Here is a 20,063-nt window from a genome sequence, read left to right as displayed (position 1 = left end):
TGGTCAATGGGGGGAGCTTTATCCAGGAGATTTCACTTAGTGCCTTGAGGATTCCATAAATTAACATCTTCTGAACACTGCTGGTTCAGATATACCAGTCATGACATTACTTCCATGCTGATTCTGACAGAAGTTGACATTTGGAAAGAACAGTCAAAATCCTGAGCAGTAGAAGAGCCCAAAAAGCCAATCAGGACTAAAGGGGCTCAACCTCACACAACCTCACAGGCAGAGTCAGGCACAGAACACTTCTGACCCTCTCCTTGTTCAATATCAACTGAAAGTAAACCCTGAGCCCAGGACCTTTGGGTCTAGATGAATATTTTTGTTGTTTTGTTTACTTATATAAGAAAGGTCTAAACAACCACAGATCCATCTACATTGTCAGTTGCAGGATGTAATTGCAGCAGCACCTTAACACCTGAGTTAGTTTGGGTAGTGACAGAAAGGAAAATACACAATTGCTCACTTCAGCCTACACTAGTCACACAAATTCCTGGGATCCCAGACCTGGTGGAATCACAGCAAAATCCCTAATCTTGTTGATCTTCCAGGTTTCCACAAACACTTGAGGCTGAATCCGTGTCACTCTTCTCAACATAAGGTGTTTGTTCTTGATCCAGGTAAAGGGTTAAATCCATTCCTTCAAGAACCAACTGCATCACTTTTGTTTGTCCTGGTTCGCTGCCTTGCTGTGCAAACACTTGTGCTGGCCTAGGGAAAGGGGGTAGGAACAAATACCTGTGCCTGGGGAAGGGGGTGTGCCTGCCTCTTTTGGGAAGCAGCTCCTGGAAGAGCTGGCACCACCTTCTGTGCCTGCCACCTCTTAACACAGCCTTGTAATTGGTTTAAACTGGTGGGAGCCAGGCAGAGGCCACACTGCTCCCAATGCCTGGTCCTTCTCAAGGCTGGCTGCTGGCTGGGGGCAGGGAGATGGAGGCAGCAAGCAGAGCAGCTGCCTCACCAGATACCCTCCTCCTGCCCTGAAGTAAGGGAGGGGTGGGAGCTAGGGGTGGGAGCCAGGGTCAAAACAGGTCATCAGGCAAGTTCATGACCATGAGGCAGGTCCAAGGTCAGGCTGAGAAGTCAGTCTGCAAGTGAGGGTCAGACACAACCCTGTGATTGACAGGCATGTCTGTGATGCCAGAGCAGAGCTGAGGTCAAGCCAGGAGTGGTCCAGCCCTGTGATCTCCAGTCAGGACAACAGGGAGAGGAGAGAGCCAAGGTGAGGCTGGGAAGTCAGTCCATAGGTCTGAGGCCAGAACAGTCACAATGGCCAGACCAACAGGCACAGATACAGGCACAGGTATGGCTATGGTACAAATAGTTATTGAATGTAAACAGAGACTTTGGGCCCATGGCTAGGGCTGTGGGGGAGGCCAGTAAAGGGTTATTAGAGTCATCAGGGTCCTGACAGTTCTACTCATTCATCTTCCTTGTGTCCTGTTCCTCCCACCCTCCTCATTCTAGCTTAGTGCTTGTGAGGCTGCATGTGGAGTCAGAGCAGCTCAGGAGGAAACCAACCCTCTTGGTAAGGTTATTTCCCCACACTGCAGTGTGAACACCAGAACTGGTGCTGTGGAGTTGGCTGGAACATGTGGCTCAGGGCTGAAAATCAATAGACAGTGGTAGATGTGGCAGTGTGGTCTAAGTGGGGTCTCTGCCACTTGTGAAACTACACTCAGAGTCTTCTGAAATAGTACAGATACGAATTTTCAGATTGCAATTACCTTCTAATATAAGAGCAAGTGTATTGCAAATGTCACTGCTCACAAATATCATTATAGAATTAATTTTTTAATTTATATAGCTCTACTTGGTGATCTGTATGCAGCTGGACTATATGGTTGTTGTGGGCCCTTCCCAGCTGAAATACTGTATTCTATAGACACAGTTGTGGATATACTTATATTTGCCTCCAAGTACTAGAAGACAGTCAGTGTCTCTCAGAGCATTGTCTGGGCTAGAAACATTAAAATAAAGGAGAACCAGTCACCAGGAAGAAGAAAGGGAAAAGGAAACAATGTCCTTTTTTTTTTTTAAATCAGAGCTTGTTTTTTCTTTCCACACTCTGTGTAACAACCCAGCAATGGAATGCAAATTAACATTCATGGTTTTTTAAACAATAGCCTTTGTGTTCTGAACCACACTGACAAAACAGAACAATACAAAAAAAACATGATCACAAAATCTTTTTCCAGCAATGTGCTAACCAGTTTTGTTGGAAACATCTAACTGCAAGGGAATCTGTTTTGGAAAGTAATAATAAAGAGAAGTAATAAAGAGAAGTTGGAAGTCCAACTTCTCTTTACTCAGTGGAGAATGTATTTCATTTTTTTCTCAAGCTGAATTTCAAACTGTTACATCACTGCAAATTCCATGAAGTCAGTATGGTCCTGGGCTCTAGGTCTAGGCAGCCAGGCTGAGCAGACATAAGCAAGGGCATAACTCGATTTTCAGGATTTTTGTTATCAATGAAAAATGCACTGAAAAGCACAATGTTTCACTGTCAGAGACCTGACCACTCACTGTGCTTGCAAATACAGAAAACAGAATGTATCACCTAAACCTATTGCCTTTTGAGTGGAAGGCACTGAGAGAAAATATTCACGATACTTGATGCAGCTTTACTTCTGAGTAGGAACACTAAAAGGTAAAAATACATGTAAAAGCATACTTTCTCCTGAAAAAAATTAAAGTTTGGAAAACTAATCATGATAGCAGTTACTGCTGGTAGATGTCAGCTCCTGTGGAAAAGAATTTATCTGCTGCTCTATTAAACTGCTGTGTAATCTCTATTTAGGCGCAATCACTGATTTCAACCCACATCTGTAAAATATCCCAACCTATCTTTACATGTGGGCAGAACCACATGGCCTGAGAGACCTTCCTGGAAAGTGTTGAAAAGCTCTGCAGGACTGTAGAACATCTGTCACGAAGGTTCACTGGTACACTGGCAGTGTTTGGCAGAGGTACCCCAAGTAGAGCCAACATGAGAGTTCACCTGCTCCAAGCGTGTCCCGCTCAAGGGGGGAGGCTGGGCACAGCCTGCTCTGGTCCAGGACAGCTCAAAGGGTCTCACTTAGGACAACTGTTTATAGGCTTGCAGAAGAGTTGGCTTTAGTCATAGTAATTTTCCATCCTGGCCACAATTGGGGTCAGTGACTTTCTTCGAAAGTTTGATAATAAAAATGTTGTTCTACTCAAGGTTGCTATTCAGGCTTGAGCGCTAATTTTCCAAGGCTATGTTTTGAAAACAGGACCTGACAGAGTTTCTGACAAGTTCAAGAGGAGCTTAGTCCAGGTGCTGTTCATCAAGGACGAGGCTTAATGGGTGTTTGTGAGATGGTAGTGCAGCCCAGGGAGTGGGGGAGGATGCACCACCACAGAAGGCAACCTTGAAGATACACTCCAAGGTGTTTCTGTCTGTATTCTCTGAAATGAGAAAAGAGACCACCAACAACTGTCAGCACTCTGAAATCCTCTGTGCAAACCATCAGAAGACATCCTCTCCATTTACAGTGGAGAATATACAAATAAACCATCATAATCCACTGAAGGGAGAAGGACCACCACAAGGACAATTGGTTTCTTGTGTCTTTTCTACATAGCATGCAGTTCTCAGTCATTTTTAGCCTGTGGTTACTCACTGTGGGTGAGCAGGTTGGCTGCTGCTGCTCTCTGAGGTTCTCTGCCACTATAACCAGAGAATAGTGGACCAATGTCCGTTTTACAAATGCAGAGGAAGAGCAGAGACAAAATAGTGTATTTTGCATTATGCATTTAAAGCATAAAAACACAACAAAGCAAAAGTAGCTTAAGAGAGCTTTTTAGAGCTCTCATAAGGGATAAGGAGAAAGTCAGAAATTAGCTACATCCCTTATTAGCTTTTGCCTACCTGACAAAGATTCTGCTGGCATTACCTCTTACTTTTATAAGGAAGAGCTCTGTGGGAGAAAAGGATTTGATGATCCTGGAATGTTTAGTGTCTTGACAAATATAACATGCTGAGCATACTTGTTTGAGAAAGTCTGTGATTGCCTTAGCTTGTGGTCTACAATTATCTCACTATGATTAAACTACATAAAATCTGGTATTATCTACAGTTTTATCAACTGGAATTTACTTTAACTGCAAACTCTGCCTTTAAAAGATACCAAAATTACTATTGTTGTAACAGCCACCATAAATCTGCATTAGTGACTGACCTTAAGACCATCTGCTCCTGGGGCTGTAACCCCAAAGAAGCCACAGAAAGGAAAAACTGTGAACTGCTTCCTGATATCCAGGACCTAGGGCTCCTTGCCAGGACAAGTGCTTGTGAACAAGACACTCAGAAGAGAGACCCCATCGATCACACAGCTTGTGTTACCAGAATTCTGTAGAGATGACTGTTTCCACCACTATTCAGGTTTCAGTTTGCAGTTATTCTAATTCTGGTCCTGTACTTGCAATGCAGTTAAGTGATACTCAGAACAGGCCATGTTACTCCAGTCTTCATGCAGACAGTACTTTTTTCCACCTGTCAGCTTGGACTTTCCCCCACCTCCCGGTAGCATGACTCTTCTAGTCTCTCCTGCTCTGATTCAACACTGGGAATAACAGGGTAAAATAAGAAAAGCAGCAAGATTTCAAATTACTTACAGGTTAAAAATATTAATAATTCCAAGTTGTTTTATTTTCTAATATTTGCCAGGAGTAATTTTTAGGTTCCATTGCTAATATGGAGCTATGGCATTATATAAATTGTTTTCATAATTTTACACAGCAATTCAGTGATGTAGAAATGTGTGCATTTCTAAAAGACCCGTTCAGGAGTTGTGACTGTACAGATCAGACATCCTGTGTTGTTTTTGACATCCTGTGACGTTTTCTTCACTGAGCTCTCGGTTTGAACAAGCGCTGGAGAAGGCGGCCCCGGAAAGGCCCGGCCGAGCAGCGCAGCCCCGGCCCCGCGGTGGCCGCGCCGGGCGGCAAGGGCAGGGCTGGGCAGCAGCAGGGCCCAGCTCACGCACGGATCGGGCTGCTTCTGTTTCCCAGGTCATTGCCTGCATACCATTCTCTCTGCTGTACTGCTACGCAAGAAACTTTTCCCCCCATCATACCTAAAATTCAGGGCTCATTCCAAAGTGGAACTCATTATCAGCTGACTTTAGTTTTCAGTCTCTGTGCAAACTGTGCTGTACTTATGACGACGGTAATAGGCTAAAATAAAGACCAAGATGTGGGCTGTGGTTAGGCTCATACTTCCTCTTTTTTTTTTTTTTCATTTTGTACTTCAGGTTACAAAGAAGGATCTCATTGGCTCATCTAAACCCACTGCTACATAAGCAGGTTTTAACTCCTTTTTCATTTGCTTGTCAGATCTGCATAAGTAAGACCATGTGGACAAGGCCCCTGCTTTCAAATTTAAGTGTCACATGTTGTGCATGTCAATATGTACTGAATGGTATAGTAATGCAGCAGTTACTGAAATTCACCCTGAAGTACAATGTAACTTTTTCCCTCATCACAGCATTATGGGATAGGATTTGGGAATCCTATTAATAGGAAGTGTATTAGCATTTATTTAAAAATAACTTCTAGCTTTACAGATCTTTATCAAAGCTAAAAGCAAATATACCCTGTAAAGTTAAACATTAAAAGGCAAGCGAACACCAGATTTGTTTTCCTTTAGTTTTATAATAACTTAAAAGCTGACAATTCATTTTCTGGTGTATGTACTTGTGAATGATCTCTTGGAATTGACAATGCTGGAAAAATTTTCAATTAAAAATTATTCTACTTTTTCAGATTTCTATGTTTAGGTAGCCTCTCTCAAAATAAATCCCCAAGGATTTAATTAGCCTTACCTTACTTCAAAAGGCAGCCTCTAGACTTCCCAGAGCATACAGTGAATGTAAGGAAGCCAGAGGTGTAAATATGGATGTCTTTTCCTCAAGTACAGCAATTTTAGTGGTCCTACAAGAACAATGAATCAGCATTGTTAGATCAAGAACTCATTGCTTTAAATAACATAAACCAAAAGAATTTGTGCTCCTATTTTTTGAAGTATTACAGAACTCAATAGTAAAAAGGACAAATTCATCAAAAAAGGCAGTTCACTAAAATAGTAATAAAACTTCATTGGTCTGAATGTAATGAGTAAAGGAAAAATAGTGTACATGTTTTCATATATTAAAAACTATTCTGAAACTTGATTCTGCAAGTTGATTTTGCATTTGGAAAGATTGTTAAGTGGAACTTACTGCTGTTACTTGCCTATCTAATAACAGTTACCTTCAGATAGACTCCATCGTATTCTTTGTAGTCATAATTTTCACTGCCAGTGAAAGTAGGTTTTCATTTCTTTTAAAATAAATCCTGTTTTAGATTTCATTTAGAAAAACCTGCAGCATTCTCACATGCCAAGTCGTACTCTGTCTTCTGCTTGATCTTGTTTCATAGCAGCTTCATAATAGTAGAGTCATAACAAGAATATGAAAATTGTTAAAGGAACGAAGCAGTTCAACTTCCCTTAAGTTCCAGTCAGTGTCATAAAAACACTTTGTGCAGGAGTATCCAAGGCTTTCTCCTTTATTTTACAGTCCTGATGATCATAATTTCTTAGAAAGTGGAAAGTTAGAATTTTACATGTAAGATCACTCACCTAACTCAGCAAACTAAATAGCTGCTGTGTCATTAATGTTTGCCATGTATTGAGTAATTGCACCAAGTGTTCACCCCTTGAATAGCTTGGTTTGCAGCTCTTTGTTTCACTGACCATAAACCATAGGGTTAAAACATAGTGCAAATAACAAAGTAAGAAGGGTTGTAAAATACTGCTTTCATGGTGTCTTCCAACAGCTGTTATCAGAAGTAGCAGAAGGTGCAAACTCAGTTGCAGTCCATGAATAATGATAGTTTTTCTGGGCTTTTTATTTTAGATATTTGAATGCCCATCATGTTTTTCTTCTCTGCAGAAGAGACAGTAGTCAATTACAATGATGATTATAGGAACTATAATTAAAACAATTCCAGCTGCTCTGACAAAAGTAGCTCCAGGCAGAGTTGGCCGTGAAGTTCTGTTTTGAGCATACCTTGAGGTGTTTCTTTTCTGCCTTCTGTAAGTAATAGGCAAATAGCTTTAAGCTTTGCTATAATCCAAGCACAAATGATGACTTGGTGTTTCATGGAGCACACTGCTGGTAAACACTGCAGAGATCAGCGTATGTGGCGAGATACCGGTGAAATGCCATCAAAGTGAAGTGCCATCCTGCCACTTGCTCCTTGAATTCCAAACATTGTCCCTATTACAAATCGTGGAATTATCACATTAAGTACTTGTAGTGTTTAACAGATCGCACCAAGGTCACAGAGGAGGGAAAAACAGAGCAGGTAATGGCACAGGAGAAAATACTGCACTTATTTCCTCATTTGAAGCATTTTCAAACTATCTCTGGTATTAGTAACCTAAGTGAAATAATAACAATGTAATAATCTCTTTAAAGGAATGTTTTTAGTACATTTTCTATATGCACTGATACTGAGCATTTCCCCTCAGATGAATTACTAAACATGTTCATGATCTTTAAAGGCAGCTCCTAGGTCCTGTAAAAAAAAAGAAAAACAGCAAGGTATCATAATTTGTAGTTAGCTTGATGCTATTTCTTCCCACAACCACAACAACCTTGGTGGAAGCTTTCACTTTGCTCATGGCCAGCTGTCACTCAGCTGTTAGCCATAGGATTTCTCCTGACAAATTTTCCAGGCTGCTTTGGACAGCCTGGTGACCTCATTTTTATTATAATGAAGACCAGCCTGTGCTGGGCTGTTGGGTAACAGCAAGCCACAACACAGGTACTACATATCATTTCTGTCTTAACAAAACCCTAGAGCAGATCTTGCACAGTTCACCTACAGTCTTCTTCTTCCAGAATACTTCTGAATCCAAACAGCATATGGATGTGGGAGAATCAGTATCTCTTACTGACTCTGCATGGTTCAAGAAGGTGACATAGAACCTCCATAGACATGTGTGGCCTTTGGGCACATGGAGAAGAAATAAGCATTTAAAATTATTGCATGGGCTGCAAAAAGTCGGTGGAAAAATATAGAGTATATGAAGTTTATTTTGATGCAAGTGTCAGGGACAGGTTTACATAAAAAGAGAAATATTAGTATTTTTCTTTTGTTAAAGCAAAAGAGGCCAGTGATTGCAGCTTCCCTCCAAGGAGCTGAATCACCACTTCCTGTCAACTTGTCAGCACTAACCCATCACTTCAGAGCTACAGCTCCAAAGCTTCAAACTGCTCCACACAGGCCAGCTTCTGTTTGTACAGTGCAGTCACTGAGCTGCACTTCAGCAGTGTCAATACTGGTGGCTGGGGCTATTTTTAAAGTGCACTGCATTGTCATGAATCAGCCTTCTGGTCTCCTACTGTAATCTGTTAAGCAAATGGTGCATTTAGCTACTTCAGCCACTTTTTATATATGTGTGTGTGTGTGTATATATATATGCATGGTAGGCACTCAGTCTTCCATTTATTCTGTAGGATGATGAGTTCATTGAAAGGGTGCATTAAATAAGCAGGAAACTGCTTTTATAGAATGAAACCACTGAGTCCTGTGGTTGTCAGGGGCTCTAGAAAGTCAATTTTATATGTGCATAAATAAGGAAAGCTTTGCTTAGTCATTCATCTATCAGTTGGTCTTTTCCTATGTATGGGCAAAAGATAACAGTGGTTAAAGGGTCTTCTCTGCAGTTTAGATCAGTGTGCTGATTAAGATCAGTCTGCAAGGCATGTGGTAAAATTTCAATTTATGAATTTTTACAGTTCTTGTAACAGAGTCATGGGGCCTGTTCACTCAAGCCTTTACCCACAACACATGGAAGTCTTCATCTTGCAGATTTTCCATATTGCAAAAGCTTAAAGAATGTTAACACGGAGTTTGATAGGAAGTGAAGCCTGTTTGAACATCAGCAATGTTTCTACATGGAGCTAAAGCTTCATTTTAAAAGCATCACAGACTTAATTTGGAGTTTTTATTTAGACTACATGGAAACAAAATTATTTCATTTTAGCATTTACACAAACTAAAAAACCCTCAATATATCAGTTGTATTATTTCACATGGGCACTGCCCATGGACATTAGAATGACAATATATTGATAAATAAATTAGGAGACGTTTAAAGGAAATCAAAATCAGATTGCCACTGTAATGTGTCTTAAACTATCTTCTATCTTTACTACATTCATTGGACTTTTAAAACTCCAAACTAATTCTGACTATATATATATATAGAAATATTTAATAATCTGAAAGCAATATTTCATCACTGTGGAAACAAAAGGATTTTTAATACTTAAATATTTAGTGGCTGGAGTGATCTGGTAATGTAAATCAAAGAGAATACACACCCAGCAGAAGTGAACTCCCCCTGCTCCAGAGGGGCAGTTTGATCTGGCATCCAGGACCTCGTGTTCACCAGCTGCCAGGGCTGTGTCCTGAAGTGTCCCTGTCTCAGGAGCCTGGCTGGCCCATGCTGCAGCCAGGGCTGCTGCAGTGTGCCAGGAGAAGGAGCTGCCCCTTCAGCAGGTGTAGCTGGGACCGTACTGACTCTGCCCTGAACCACGGCAGCTGCAGGGCGTCACACGCTTCAGCCCCTCTGGCTCCAGGAGAATGAGGGTCCTTATTCTGACAGCCCCATCACATCCAACAGCCCCCTGTGCCTGTCTTGGCTAACTCAGGGTGCTTTAAAAGGCACTGGAAGCCTCCATTTAGGAAACTGAATTTCATCCCAAATAACACTGCATGAGCAGCCTGCTGCTCTGATTCTGGCCTGCTTCTAACTGTAATCCTGATATGAGAGAGACTTCAAACAAGGAAAAATGTGGATTACAGTGTGAGATTGTAGGAAGGCACCACTTGTTAACAGGTCAGACTGATGTCTAGATAAGGTATTTCTAAACTGTCTGTAATACCACAAAGCTGACTGGATCTATTCTGAAAAAAATATCTACATGATGACAGAAAATTATGTGCAATTGTAGCTAAAATAATGGCCTCTCTTCCACTGAAGCCAAGGGTACTGCTGGTTTCAATTGGACAGGACTGGTTTAAGAGGGAAGTGTGGGAATTGATGCTGAATGCTTTCTAGTCTGTTGCAGTTTTATTCAGACTCATGAGCAAGAATGTTGTCAGGTATAGGTAAAATGTTAAGAAGATAACAAAAGTATTTTGATTTTGTACCAATAATCTATTCCCAAATTTAAGAAATATCATTTGGAGAAGTTTCACAATACAAAAGTACAAAAAGAGTATAGAATACAAAAAGAGTATAGGAACATGGGGAACTTAAAGGACAAGAATGATGAACTAAAAATAACTCACAAGTAGGAAAATTTTATAAGTTTGAGCCTACTGAGGCAATATTTAAAGACATATATGACAAATCTTAGGATGCAGATTTGCTGAATAATATCAAGAATAATTTTCAAATATATCTTGTAGACTTTAAATATAAAAGTATATTTTCCAGAAACAGTTTTTTTTACTACTGAGAAGAATAGTCTGGTGTATCCCCATGCTTTTGATGTTTAGCTACTGGATATAGTTTTATTCTTTGAGTGTAACACAAACTGTCATCATAAATTCATCCCTTTACTGATAAGAGTTTCATGTAGGAGATACCCAGACTTTTATTTGGAAAAGATAAATTTTAAAAACAGACAAAACATCAATTTCAGTTGTACACTCGTGCCTCTCAACTATCTCAATGATAATTAAAGGAATATGATGTAACTTGACTGTATCTTCAAAGAAAGTTAACTTACCTTGTATTTTGTCTCTGCTCAAACTGGAGTACTTTTTGCATGCTTCCTCCTCTGTGTTGCTAAAACGTTGCTCATTGTAAAAGAAGAAGCAAGAGAAATTAAAGAGAAACAAAAATAGAGAAGTTACTTGGAAACCAAAATGTCTATAATGTCATTACATACTTAGAAATGTGATTCCTTCTAGAGGCATTTACAGTTTTTATGCCATCAAAGACTCAAAAAGTAATAGCAAGAGATATAAATATTGTAATAAATACAACAAGTTCACAGCTACCATAATTTACTGTGGCCTAAAATTTTACAGAAACAGAAAAAGTAACAAATCTTAGCTCCCCTTACTTAGAATGTAATTCTCCTAATTAATTAGCTGTGGTAAAGAGAATATCTGTTAATAGCCTAAGACAAATTGTGCACATATATTCATGCAAATTTTGGTCCCAAGCCTTAAAATGGTAACAGCCTTTCCCCCAAACTAGCTGTCAATAGCAGTCCTAAGTAAGTATCTGCAAGCTGGTATCCTGGGTAGAGAACAGCAGCAACCACGGGTATCTACACCAGTACATTTTGTATAATGACAGAGGCAGTGGGAAAAACATGTCTCCCATCTTCTCTGACTTGTCCTTGAAAGCTCCTCCTTTGCTCCAACCACCAAAGATCAGCAGGCAGAATTTCCTTTGTTTCTTCATGCTGAGTGTACCTCGTGGCTGTCTCCATGAACAAGTACCTGCTGCATCAGACTGACATAGCTACAACCCACTGCATTTTGTTGATACTTCTCAGACAGGGCTTGTGACTTAAAAGGGACTGCAACATGCTTTCAGCAAGACCACAGTGGGCTTGCAGGCTTTGGGGTGGGTTTTTAAATATAATTTTATGAACTAGAAGTAATAAAATTATTCTAGTTCCATAGAACACATAGAGATAGATAGAACACATCTGAGAAGCTGTATTATTGCTAGTTCTAGGGAAAATAACAAGTAGACAATATGCTGTTTATGCCCAGCAGAGAGGAGGAGGGCCCTGCTCTGTTATGTTGTTGCCCAAATGAAGATTCTCGGGGCACCATTACAACAAGCCAGGCTCTCTGGGTGACAGTGAGCTAAGACTGCAGAACTGGTAAGGAGAGTTGCAGCAACAGACAGATAACTTGCAGCTAACATCCTACAAACAGCAGCTGCCAACAGCAAATGAGGTGATGGCTCTGTGCTGAGGCAGTGAGTAGGGCTTTTCACAGCACAGCCCATTTGGGGCATGCTGTAATTGGGGTTTGTGCAGCAAATTCAGGAAGTGCAATTTGCACCTCTTTGCGCCACAAACGGAATGAGTCAGATCCTTGAAGCTTCAATTTCAGCTTTGCTGCTGCCTCCTCATTGTTCTGACTAATACAATGATTTCATACCCAGCTAAGTATGGTAAAAGCCAGCTGCATGGCCTCTAGGTTAGAGCCAGCTCATGCTGGCGTCAAAGCCAAAAGACTCCCACAGATTTCAGGGGAGCAGCTGCAGGCCACTCCAGCTACCTGTGAGCAAAATTATTAACTACACTAAGAAACACACAAATCAAGGTACATTTAACAGTACAACACACTGCATAGAAATCATTAGCATCTCAATTCTTCGGTGCCAAATTTGAAACATCTGAAAGAGGCCAGAAGTTCAGAAAGAACAAAGCAGATGGGCATAAGACTTATAACATATTAAAAAACAAGAAACTTAAATAGGCAGCAACTTTAAATGCAAAACCTAGCTCTCTAAACATAAGAAAAAAAGGCCTAGAAAAGTGGCCTGTGTGGTTTTGGCCTCAGATGTCCCAAATTACTGCATGTCCCAAATGCACTGGCTGTGAAAATCCTGCTCAGTGCCTCAGCACATGCTTGTCTAACACCGAAGGATCAGTGTCCTGTGTTAACTTGGCATGACCTTGGTCCTGGGCAATGGGCAATACTGAAACCTCTCTCTTTCACGAGACTTTATATATGCACCCTGGCACTTTTCATGGTCAGCATACACATTTACAGAATACAGGCTTCTTTCCAATTTATTTAATTACTATAATTAAAGTATTTCAAAAAAACATTTTTTACTAATGGGTATAAGGATTTTTCCTTCTGTTTATAAATTAACTTTAATAATTTGTGAAGAACACTGAGGGTGAAATGACTTAAAATAATGTAACATTTGAAAGATTTAGTAACAGTTTTATTTCCCTGTGTGCTCCCACTGGAACCACTACTTGGCAATGCATTTGGTACCTGTTTTTCCTTCTGATCTTAAATAAGCCAAAACCTTGGTCTGACAAATGATATTGTGAGAGCAGTTATCTAAAACTGCCTGGAGCTCTGGCAGAATCAGGCCAAGGGCCTTGATGCTAACCCTGCAAAAAGTAATCAGGATTTGCAGTTGGCTATTGGCAGAGTAAGATTAGATTTGGTTCTGTAAGGCTGTAACTCCAGAAAATGAAGACCTCATCCTTTAGTAGTGCTCCTAGTTAGTCCACAACATTTTTTCTTAAAAGGTGAGGATAAGGTCAGTGGTGAGACCCAGAATCTTCCCCACCTCTCCAGAAGAACTGCAGGGAGTAAGATCAGGGTAATTTGACACAGAGGTCAGACTTTGTTTGTACTTGCTGTACAGTATTCTCTAGTCTCAGAATAGTGCAGCTGACAGCTAGGATCCCTCCTTTCTAACAGATGTCAGGTGTATTTCAATAAATATCGAAACCATGGATAGCTTTCTGAGCCTGATGTGAAAACAGAGATTCTAAGGTTTCCTGCATGCAATTTCTAACCTCCTTAGAGGCCCCGATGATCAGCCTTGCCTGCCTGTCAAGCACTACTCGCTTTTTGGGTCAAAGAGGCATCAAAATGGGGTCAGAGGACGAGCTCATTATTTCCTGTCTTCTCAGCAGTCTGCTCCTAGTGTTTCTTGGCTCCTCTGTGACGAACGTGGCATTGTTTGTGAAACAATGTCATGTTTTAATGATTTGCAAAGTACTGTGAATCGTGACTATTAAAGATACTCAGAAAGCATTAACAGCTGCTATTTAGTGCAGCAAAGTTTTATAAAATTTCAAGAATATAGACTACTTATGTGTTGAATAAGCCCCCATCATAGTGGGCTTACTTAAATAGCCCATCAAGACGTCAATAATTTGGCAATAGCATGAGAGAAATTAATATAGGATTTAAAAATATTTTTAATCTAATGTACTACATCTGACGTAGCGATATTTTCAGATGGATCTTAGTTAAGTATATCAAATAAATAGTAAAAAACCACAGCGTATACTTGCCAAATCATTAAACTTTCAGAACCCATAAGGTGTCTGACCCCAGCGTGACCCGCTACTACTGCGCGGGTGTTACCGGCGTCATTCCCACCGCTCCCCGCCAGGAGCTCCTGCCCGGTGTGTCCCGCCACATCAGCACCTGGCGTACCCTGCGGAGCTGCAGCTCCAGGCCGGGACCAGCCGCGGCCGAGGCCGTTCCCGCTCGCAGCTCCCGCACGGCCCGGGCGCTCCCGGAGCAGCCCCGCCTGAGGCGGCCCGGCCGCTGCGCCACGGCGCCCCCTGGCGAGGCGGGCCCGCCATGGCGGCCCCGCTGGCCCCGCGCCCTGAGGGAGCAGCGGGCTCACACCGGGAGGACGGGGAACGCGGCCCACAGCGGCACCACAGCGGCCCCGCTGGGAGCACCGGCCTCACACCGGGATGGCGGGGAAAGGGCCTGCTGGAGGCGCTGGAACATTATTATTATTATTATTATTATTATTATTATTGTTATTATTATTATTATTATTATTATTAGGGACACTAAAACGTTGTGGTCACTGCCCCTTGCAGGAAGCCTTATTAAAACTAATTGTTGCTCCTCATTAGAGCCACAATACAGTTTTATTAAGAAGTACATTGAAAGATACAAAGTGGCAGAAAAGTCAGGCCAGTAATAGTATAAGCTGAATAAACCTTCCATTTTTTAATAAAACCTTGAGAAGAGGGTCTGCAATATTTAACCTAAAAGACAGTGCACCTGGTTGGCAGAAATCATCATCCCAGTGTCAGGAGCACATTAACCTTTCAGAGTACAAACAAAAAGTGCTTCCTAAATGATGTTCATAGAGGTTAGCAATAATTTCCTTCCTTAACATATAATAAAGTCGTATTAAAATAATATTTGCATTCCCTATTAAAGCAGCTCCACAGATGACCAGCTGATTTGGACTAAAGAACATTTACTAGTTTGTTTCTTGCATTGCAGCCGCCACAACAGCAGGACCAGCACTTCCAAAATCTGCCTGGGCCACCGGCAGCACCAGCCCCTGGAGCTCGAGTCCATTTTGAAACCAGGGTGAAGTGAACAGCTGGCTCGAATGAATGCCTGGGAGCCCACACCCTCGCTCTCCCTCAAATAACAATGTTTATTGCATTCTTGTTGCACTGAAAAGAAAGCAATAAGCATTTGGAAAAGCAACATCTACAGGCTGGTGTGTGGGAGGACATTATGATGTTATCCCATCCAGCAATCTCTTACTTCTCTCTCTCCATTTGATAATAAAGACAATGACTGAACAAATGTCCCTCACATACTTTGCTCTTCTGCTTTTTGTTCTTCGTCACTGTCCCTAAAACAACACAAACTGAGCCCATAATAGTTTGTCAGATTCCAGAGTCTGGAATGCATTTTCATCAGCCCATTTCTATTTGGACAGAAGTGCAGAGCTGCTGCAGCAGCCACAGAAGCACAAGAGGTCCCATACATCCCTGTGGCTCCTCTCATGCTGGAGGAGAATTACAGCTATCGATAGGAGTCCATACTCACATCTCTGCCATCTCTCCTGTGTCATCTCTCTGCACTCTGTTCCATCCCCCTCTCTAAGCTTCTGTGCTACTTAAAGCAATTACAACTCGAGTGACTCATGACACCACAAGTCTTGGAGTCACTATCCCATACAGCAAAGCTCTCCCTCTTTTCTATGAGATCTATTTCTCCTGGTATTTGAGTGAGATGGTGGCAGCCCAGACAGAACTGTCATCCAACACTTCTTCTCAAGTAGCTTTTTACCCCTTAGTGACTTGGTAGGAACAACAAATACACAAACTCAAATGGAATGGAACTGGAATGCTCCCAGTGACACACAGTGCAAGACAGGGACTTGCAGGTGAGAAAGTGCCTCTCCCTGAAAGATGAAGACTCTGAAGTTACCTACATGTGCATCAGCTTTCAGATTCCCTTGAGCTGACAGCTCCCCCACCTACCTGTGTGGAGTTTTATATGGCAACAATGAAGGGAAAGAAAAGTACTAATAGAGAAAGCAAGATAACAAAAACACAAAATAGAAAACATGCTAAAAAAAAGCTCAGCAGCAGAGTTAGAAATCAAACTTTCCCCTGAAAACAGCAACAGGAATATAGCCAAGAAACAATGGTGTTAGTATACTTTGGAAACTAGAAGTAGAATAATTAGAGGCACATCTTATTTAATCAGTAGTACATAAGAAGTATTTTCTAGAATCCTAATTATGGATTTAGTCCTGTAAATCTTGCATAAGAAGTTTGTACTTGCAATGAATAGTAAATACTTGGAAGATGTTTATGCTGTTCTTTAAAAATTTGTTTATCAGGAGACTGAAACAAAGCAGTAGATTGTAGCATTTAATTATGAAAAAGAGGATACACATCACATCCAAGTATTTTGGCACTCTCCTTCTTCTTTTAAGGTGAGCACCACAAATGCTAAAAACATTTGGATTGCAATAAAAAGCTTATAATTTAGGTATGTGTTTTTTAAACTGAGGATCAATCTGGCAAATGCCAACAAGCAAGCTGCTCCTGTTCAACCTAAGCATGCTGTATTGTACTTTTGAGATTAAGCTATTTATAATCTTTACTGCTTTATTGTTGTTTCAAAAAGTGCATAGGTGTATGTAAATATTTACATACATAAATATTTTACAATCTATAGAATAATTTTATTCTGCACTTGCAGAAAAGTATTAATATGAAAACATATATTAAAATTATATTCATATAATATTTATGTTATACATGAAAAACAAAATATTGTATAATTTTGGTCAGAAAAGCTTTCAAGCTCTGACAACATTATTTGGCAGTTTACATATGGAAAAATGGAAAGAAAATTATTTTATTATCCTCCGCTAGAGGGAGAGAGAGCAGCTCTTGTTGCTGGGCAGATTCTGCACTTTTATTCTGCACCATTTAAAGCAATGATGTCAAGTTTTGGGGGAAAAAAACCCGAGCAATTTTGTTCATTATATTATCAAATACGAAGTAACTCCTAACATACTGAAGACATGAAATCTAAAATTTCGTTGCTGCCAGGTTACTTTGTGGAATCAATACTACACCAAGTTGATTTCTTTAGACATCCATGTTAACATAATTATTAAAACATCTGAAATAAATAGCAAAAGTAACAGAAATTGCAATAGTTAATAATTTGATAACAAAACAAAGTTACCCATATTGTACTTTCTATTCTGTATTGAATGTGGAATATTCCTACAGGTACTGCATTTTTTTCACTGCTTCCTTAGAAATCAGAGCATGATTTCTTGCACCCAGCAGGTCACACTGTATCTCGGAAGCTCAGAGAAGTCTCACCTCTCCAGAGACAATTTGACAGCACCTGTTCAGAGTGTCGATGTTTCTATTTCACCTAAATAACCTGATGATGCAGTCCATGATATCCACACAAGTATCTGTCCCTTTCAGTCCTCTGGATTCGTGGTCATGCTGGTTTGCAGGTTGTGGTAGGGTAAGAAAACAAGAGCTGGTGTCGGTGTGCCCACAGAAGGTGTAGGAAGTGCCCCAGCCCACAGAAACACGAGACACTTGGTTTAGCTCAGAGTACTGAGCAGGACCAGGTTTCTGATGCATTTATAAGGTCATTTGGAACAGTGGGCATGGGATGCTCAGTACCTAAAGGACAGCCATGGATGGCACATAATCAAAAGCTGAAATGTTACTTTCATTTAAAACCCACTGCAGAAAGAGTAAAGAAGAAAGGCTAAGAGGGCTTAATATGTCAACTGTCAAAGCAATAATTTAGCACTGGAAGTTTAAGTGACCTTGAAAAGTAAATATTTCTTTATATACTGTGACATGGACAAACTAAGCACAAGGCAAAAACTGTTCGGTTTGTGCTCAGATAGATTTCAAAGGAAGCCCTCTGTTTATGGTTCAAGAACAAAAACTCAACAAGGAAACACAAACCAGGCCTTAATACAATGTTTGAATTTAATTCTGAAGTTTATAAAAAGCTCACAAATAAAAATCCCATTCAATATATTTCTGTTCTGCAGTCCTGATTATGTTTATTTAAGTTTTCTAAGGAACTTTCTAAGGAGGCAGTTTAATAATACATTCTTTTCCTCTATCTCTGTTTAGGGAAAACTGTAGTTATTGACAGTATGAACGCTATGCAGAGATTGAAAAAACTCCAGTGAAACAAGCAAATGATATTGGAACAGTTACTGAGAAGGAAGGAATGGCTCTATCTTAGACACATAAAGGCAGCTTTTGTACAAACAGTTCTGGCTGAGCTGTCACAGGGATCTCTGTTGCAGGACTTCTGGGCTTTTTTGGCCTAATGGAGATCAGTCCCACTCCAGCTCTCCAAAACAGCCCATGCAGCTGTGGAGAGCACGACAGCAGCAGAACACTGAGCACACCCTGGCAGCTTCACACAATGTGAAAATCCCTGGTTCAGGTACCTGCAGAACTGCTGAGGATGATCTTATGAGATATGAGCCACTAATGGCACACTGCAGTTTAGTTGTGAGCTGAGGAAGTCACATGCTGTAACTTGGCTGAAATATTTACAGCTCTCAGTTCAGTGGAGGACAGTGTATATGTCTCTTTCTGTCTCTATGCATTGTTCACCTGCTCTGTTCTCATAAATCATAACATCATTGCTGTTCCAGTGTTTAAAAAAGACCTTTTCTGAAAATATATTGCTTTGGGACTTTACCCAAAACAAGTTATTGAAATGTTATGTTAGGATTTAATGAAAGTTCTGATATTTCACAAACTGTTTATAAAGAATGTAATACTTTGGCAGTGGTGCTACAGCAAATAAAAAGGGAAACAGAAAGGAAAATCACACAGTTCAAATCAATCTCAGAAAATCTCAATGTTTACAAGCACAAATGCTGTTTTATATTATGTTTTCAAAATGTTTAGACATCAGGAGATTCTTTTGACCAAAATGTCTGTCAAGATAAGCATGAAGAAAACTACAGAACAAAGCTAGGTATATATTTTAAACTTTATGCGTAGTCTCCAGCAAACCCAAATTTATTGATTTGCACTAGGCACATGCAAAACATTCACTTCATACACACTGGAATAAAATCTTCAAGAGCAAAAATTTAGAAAGCTACTGCACACAGATTAATACTGTGATTTGAGTGCCATAAAATCAGACATAGCCTTGGTACCACTAAAGTAAATACATGATTTTATATTAACTAGTGCTAATTTGACCTTGCAGGAATTTACAGTTAATCTGGTATATTTGCAACAGGTGCAACCCACAACCAAGTCATGTACTGCATGCTCTGAGATCTCTTACATGCCCAAGTCTGACCCAGAGGGAGTGACTGCAGTGCCAGTGTGAGTCACGCTGGAGGCCCCAAGTTCTCTCTCTTCACGCAGTACTTCAGATGTTCAGCCAGCTGCAGCCACACCCTTATACTCGCACGTTTTAAACCAGAAAAGCGAGATATCACGGAGTGCAAAACATGTTAGCGTTACAATTGCACTTGGGACTCATTGGATTTTTCCCGATAAGACAGCTTATCTTCCCTTCTCAATATACAACTTTGATTACTAACGAAGAAAGCTGAAGTTAAATAATGCTGCAAAAAAGGACTGTTTTGTCACCTCTTCTTTTGTTTTGTTAGCAAGTGTCATTCCTCCTGAGCTGTGACTTTCTGAATTAGGGAAATAACTATAATGAGTTGCAGAACACACATTTTCCTGTGGACGTCTTTATCTATAACATGGAAATGTAGGTTTGCTGTTGCTGCTGCCACTGAAGAACTTCAGTGTGTGGGTGGCAGCAGTTCAGTTCAGAAGCAGCAGCCACCATACATACTCCTACCCATACAATGTACCCTGCCAGCTCTTTAGACTTCTTCTGCAACTCAGTGTTCTGTTCCTGCTCACTTTCTCCCTTCATTCTTGCTGCACTTCTTGTGGCAGGCTGAACCTCCAACTTCTCAT

At 40.6% G+C, this 20,063-nt stretch overlaps 1 protein-coding gene across 2 annotated transcripts in view; it reads right to left on the bottom strand.

Annotated features, from left to right (window-relative positions):
- Nucleotides 1–282: 282 nt before the first annotated feature.
- LOC102063136 (uncharacterized) overlaps nt 283–20,063 on the bottom strand; it is a 61,881-nt gene continuing 42,100 nt past the window's right edge. The window contains exons 1-5 of one of the 2 annotated variants that reach the window (XM_074547121.1): nt 14,257–14,463; nt 10,821–10,879; nt 6,280–7,289; nt 5,853–5,961; nt 4,637–5,205 (exon numbers count right to left, since the gene is read on the bottom strand). In XM_074547121.1, the coding sequence (XP_074403222.1) occupies nt 7,204–7,289; nt 10,821–10,879; nt 14,257–14,408 (297 nt within the window). In that variant the 5' untranslated portion in view covers nt 14,409–14,463 and the 3' untranslated portion in view covers nt 4,637–5,205; nt 5,853–5,961; nt 6,280–7,203. Of the gene's footprint in view, nt 4,593–4,636; nt 5,206–5,852; nt 5,962–6,279; nt 7,591–10,820; nt 10,880–14,256; nt 14,464–20,063 lie in introns of those variants that run through there. The other variant, XR_012581627.1, reaches the window with a different exon arrangement.

The sequence above is a fragment of the Zonotrichia albicollis genome, chromosome 9 (genome assembly GCF_047830755.1).
Source record: "Zonotrichia albicollis isolate bZonAlb1 chromosome 9, bZonAlb1.hap1, whole genome shotgun sequence".
NCBI classification, from domain to species: domain Eukaryota; kingdom Metazoa; phylum Chordata; class Aves; order Passeriformes; family Passerellidae; genus Zonotrichia; species Zonotrichia albicollis.
Note: the sequence above shows the minus strand (reverse complement) of the source record. Positions and strands in the feature narration are given on the sequence as shown.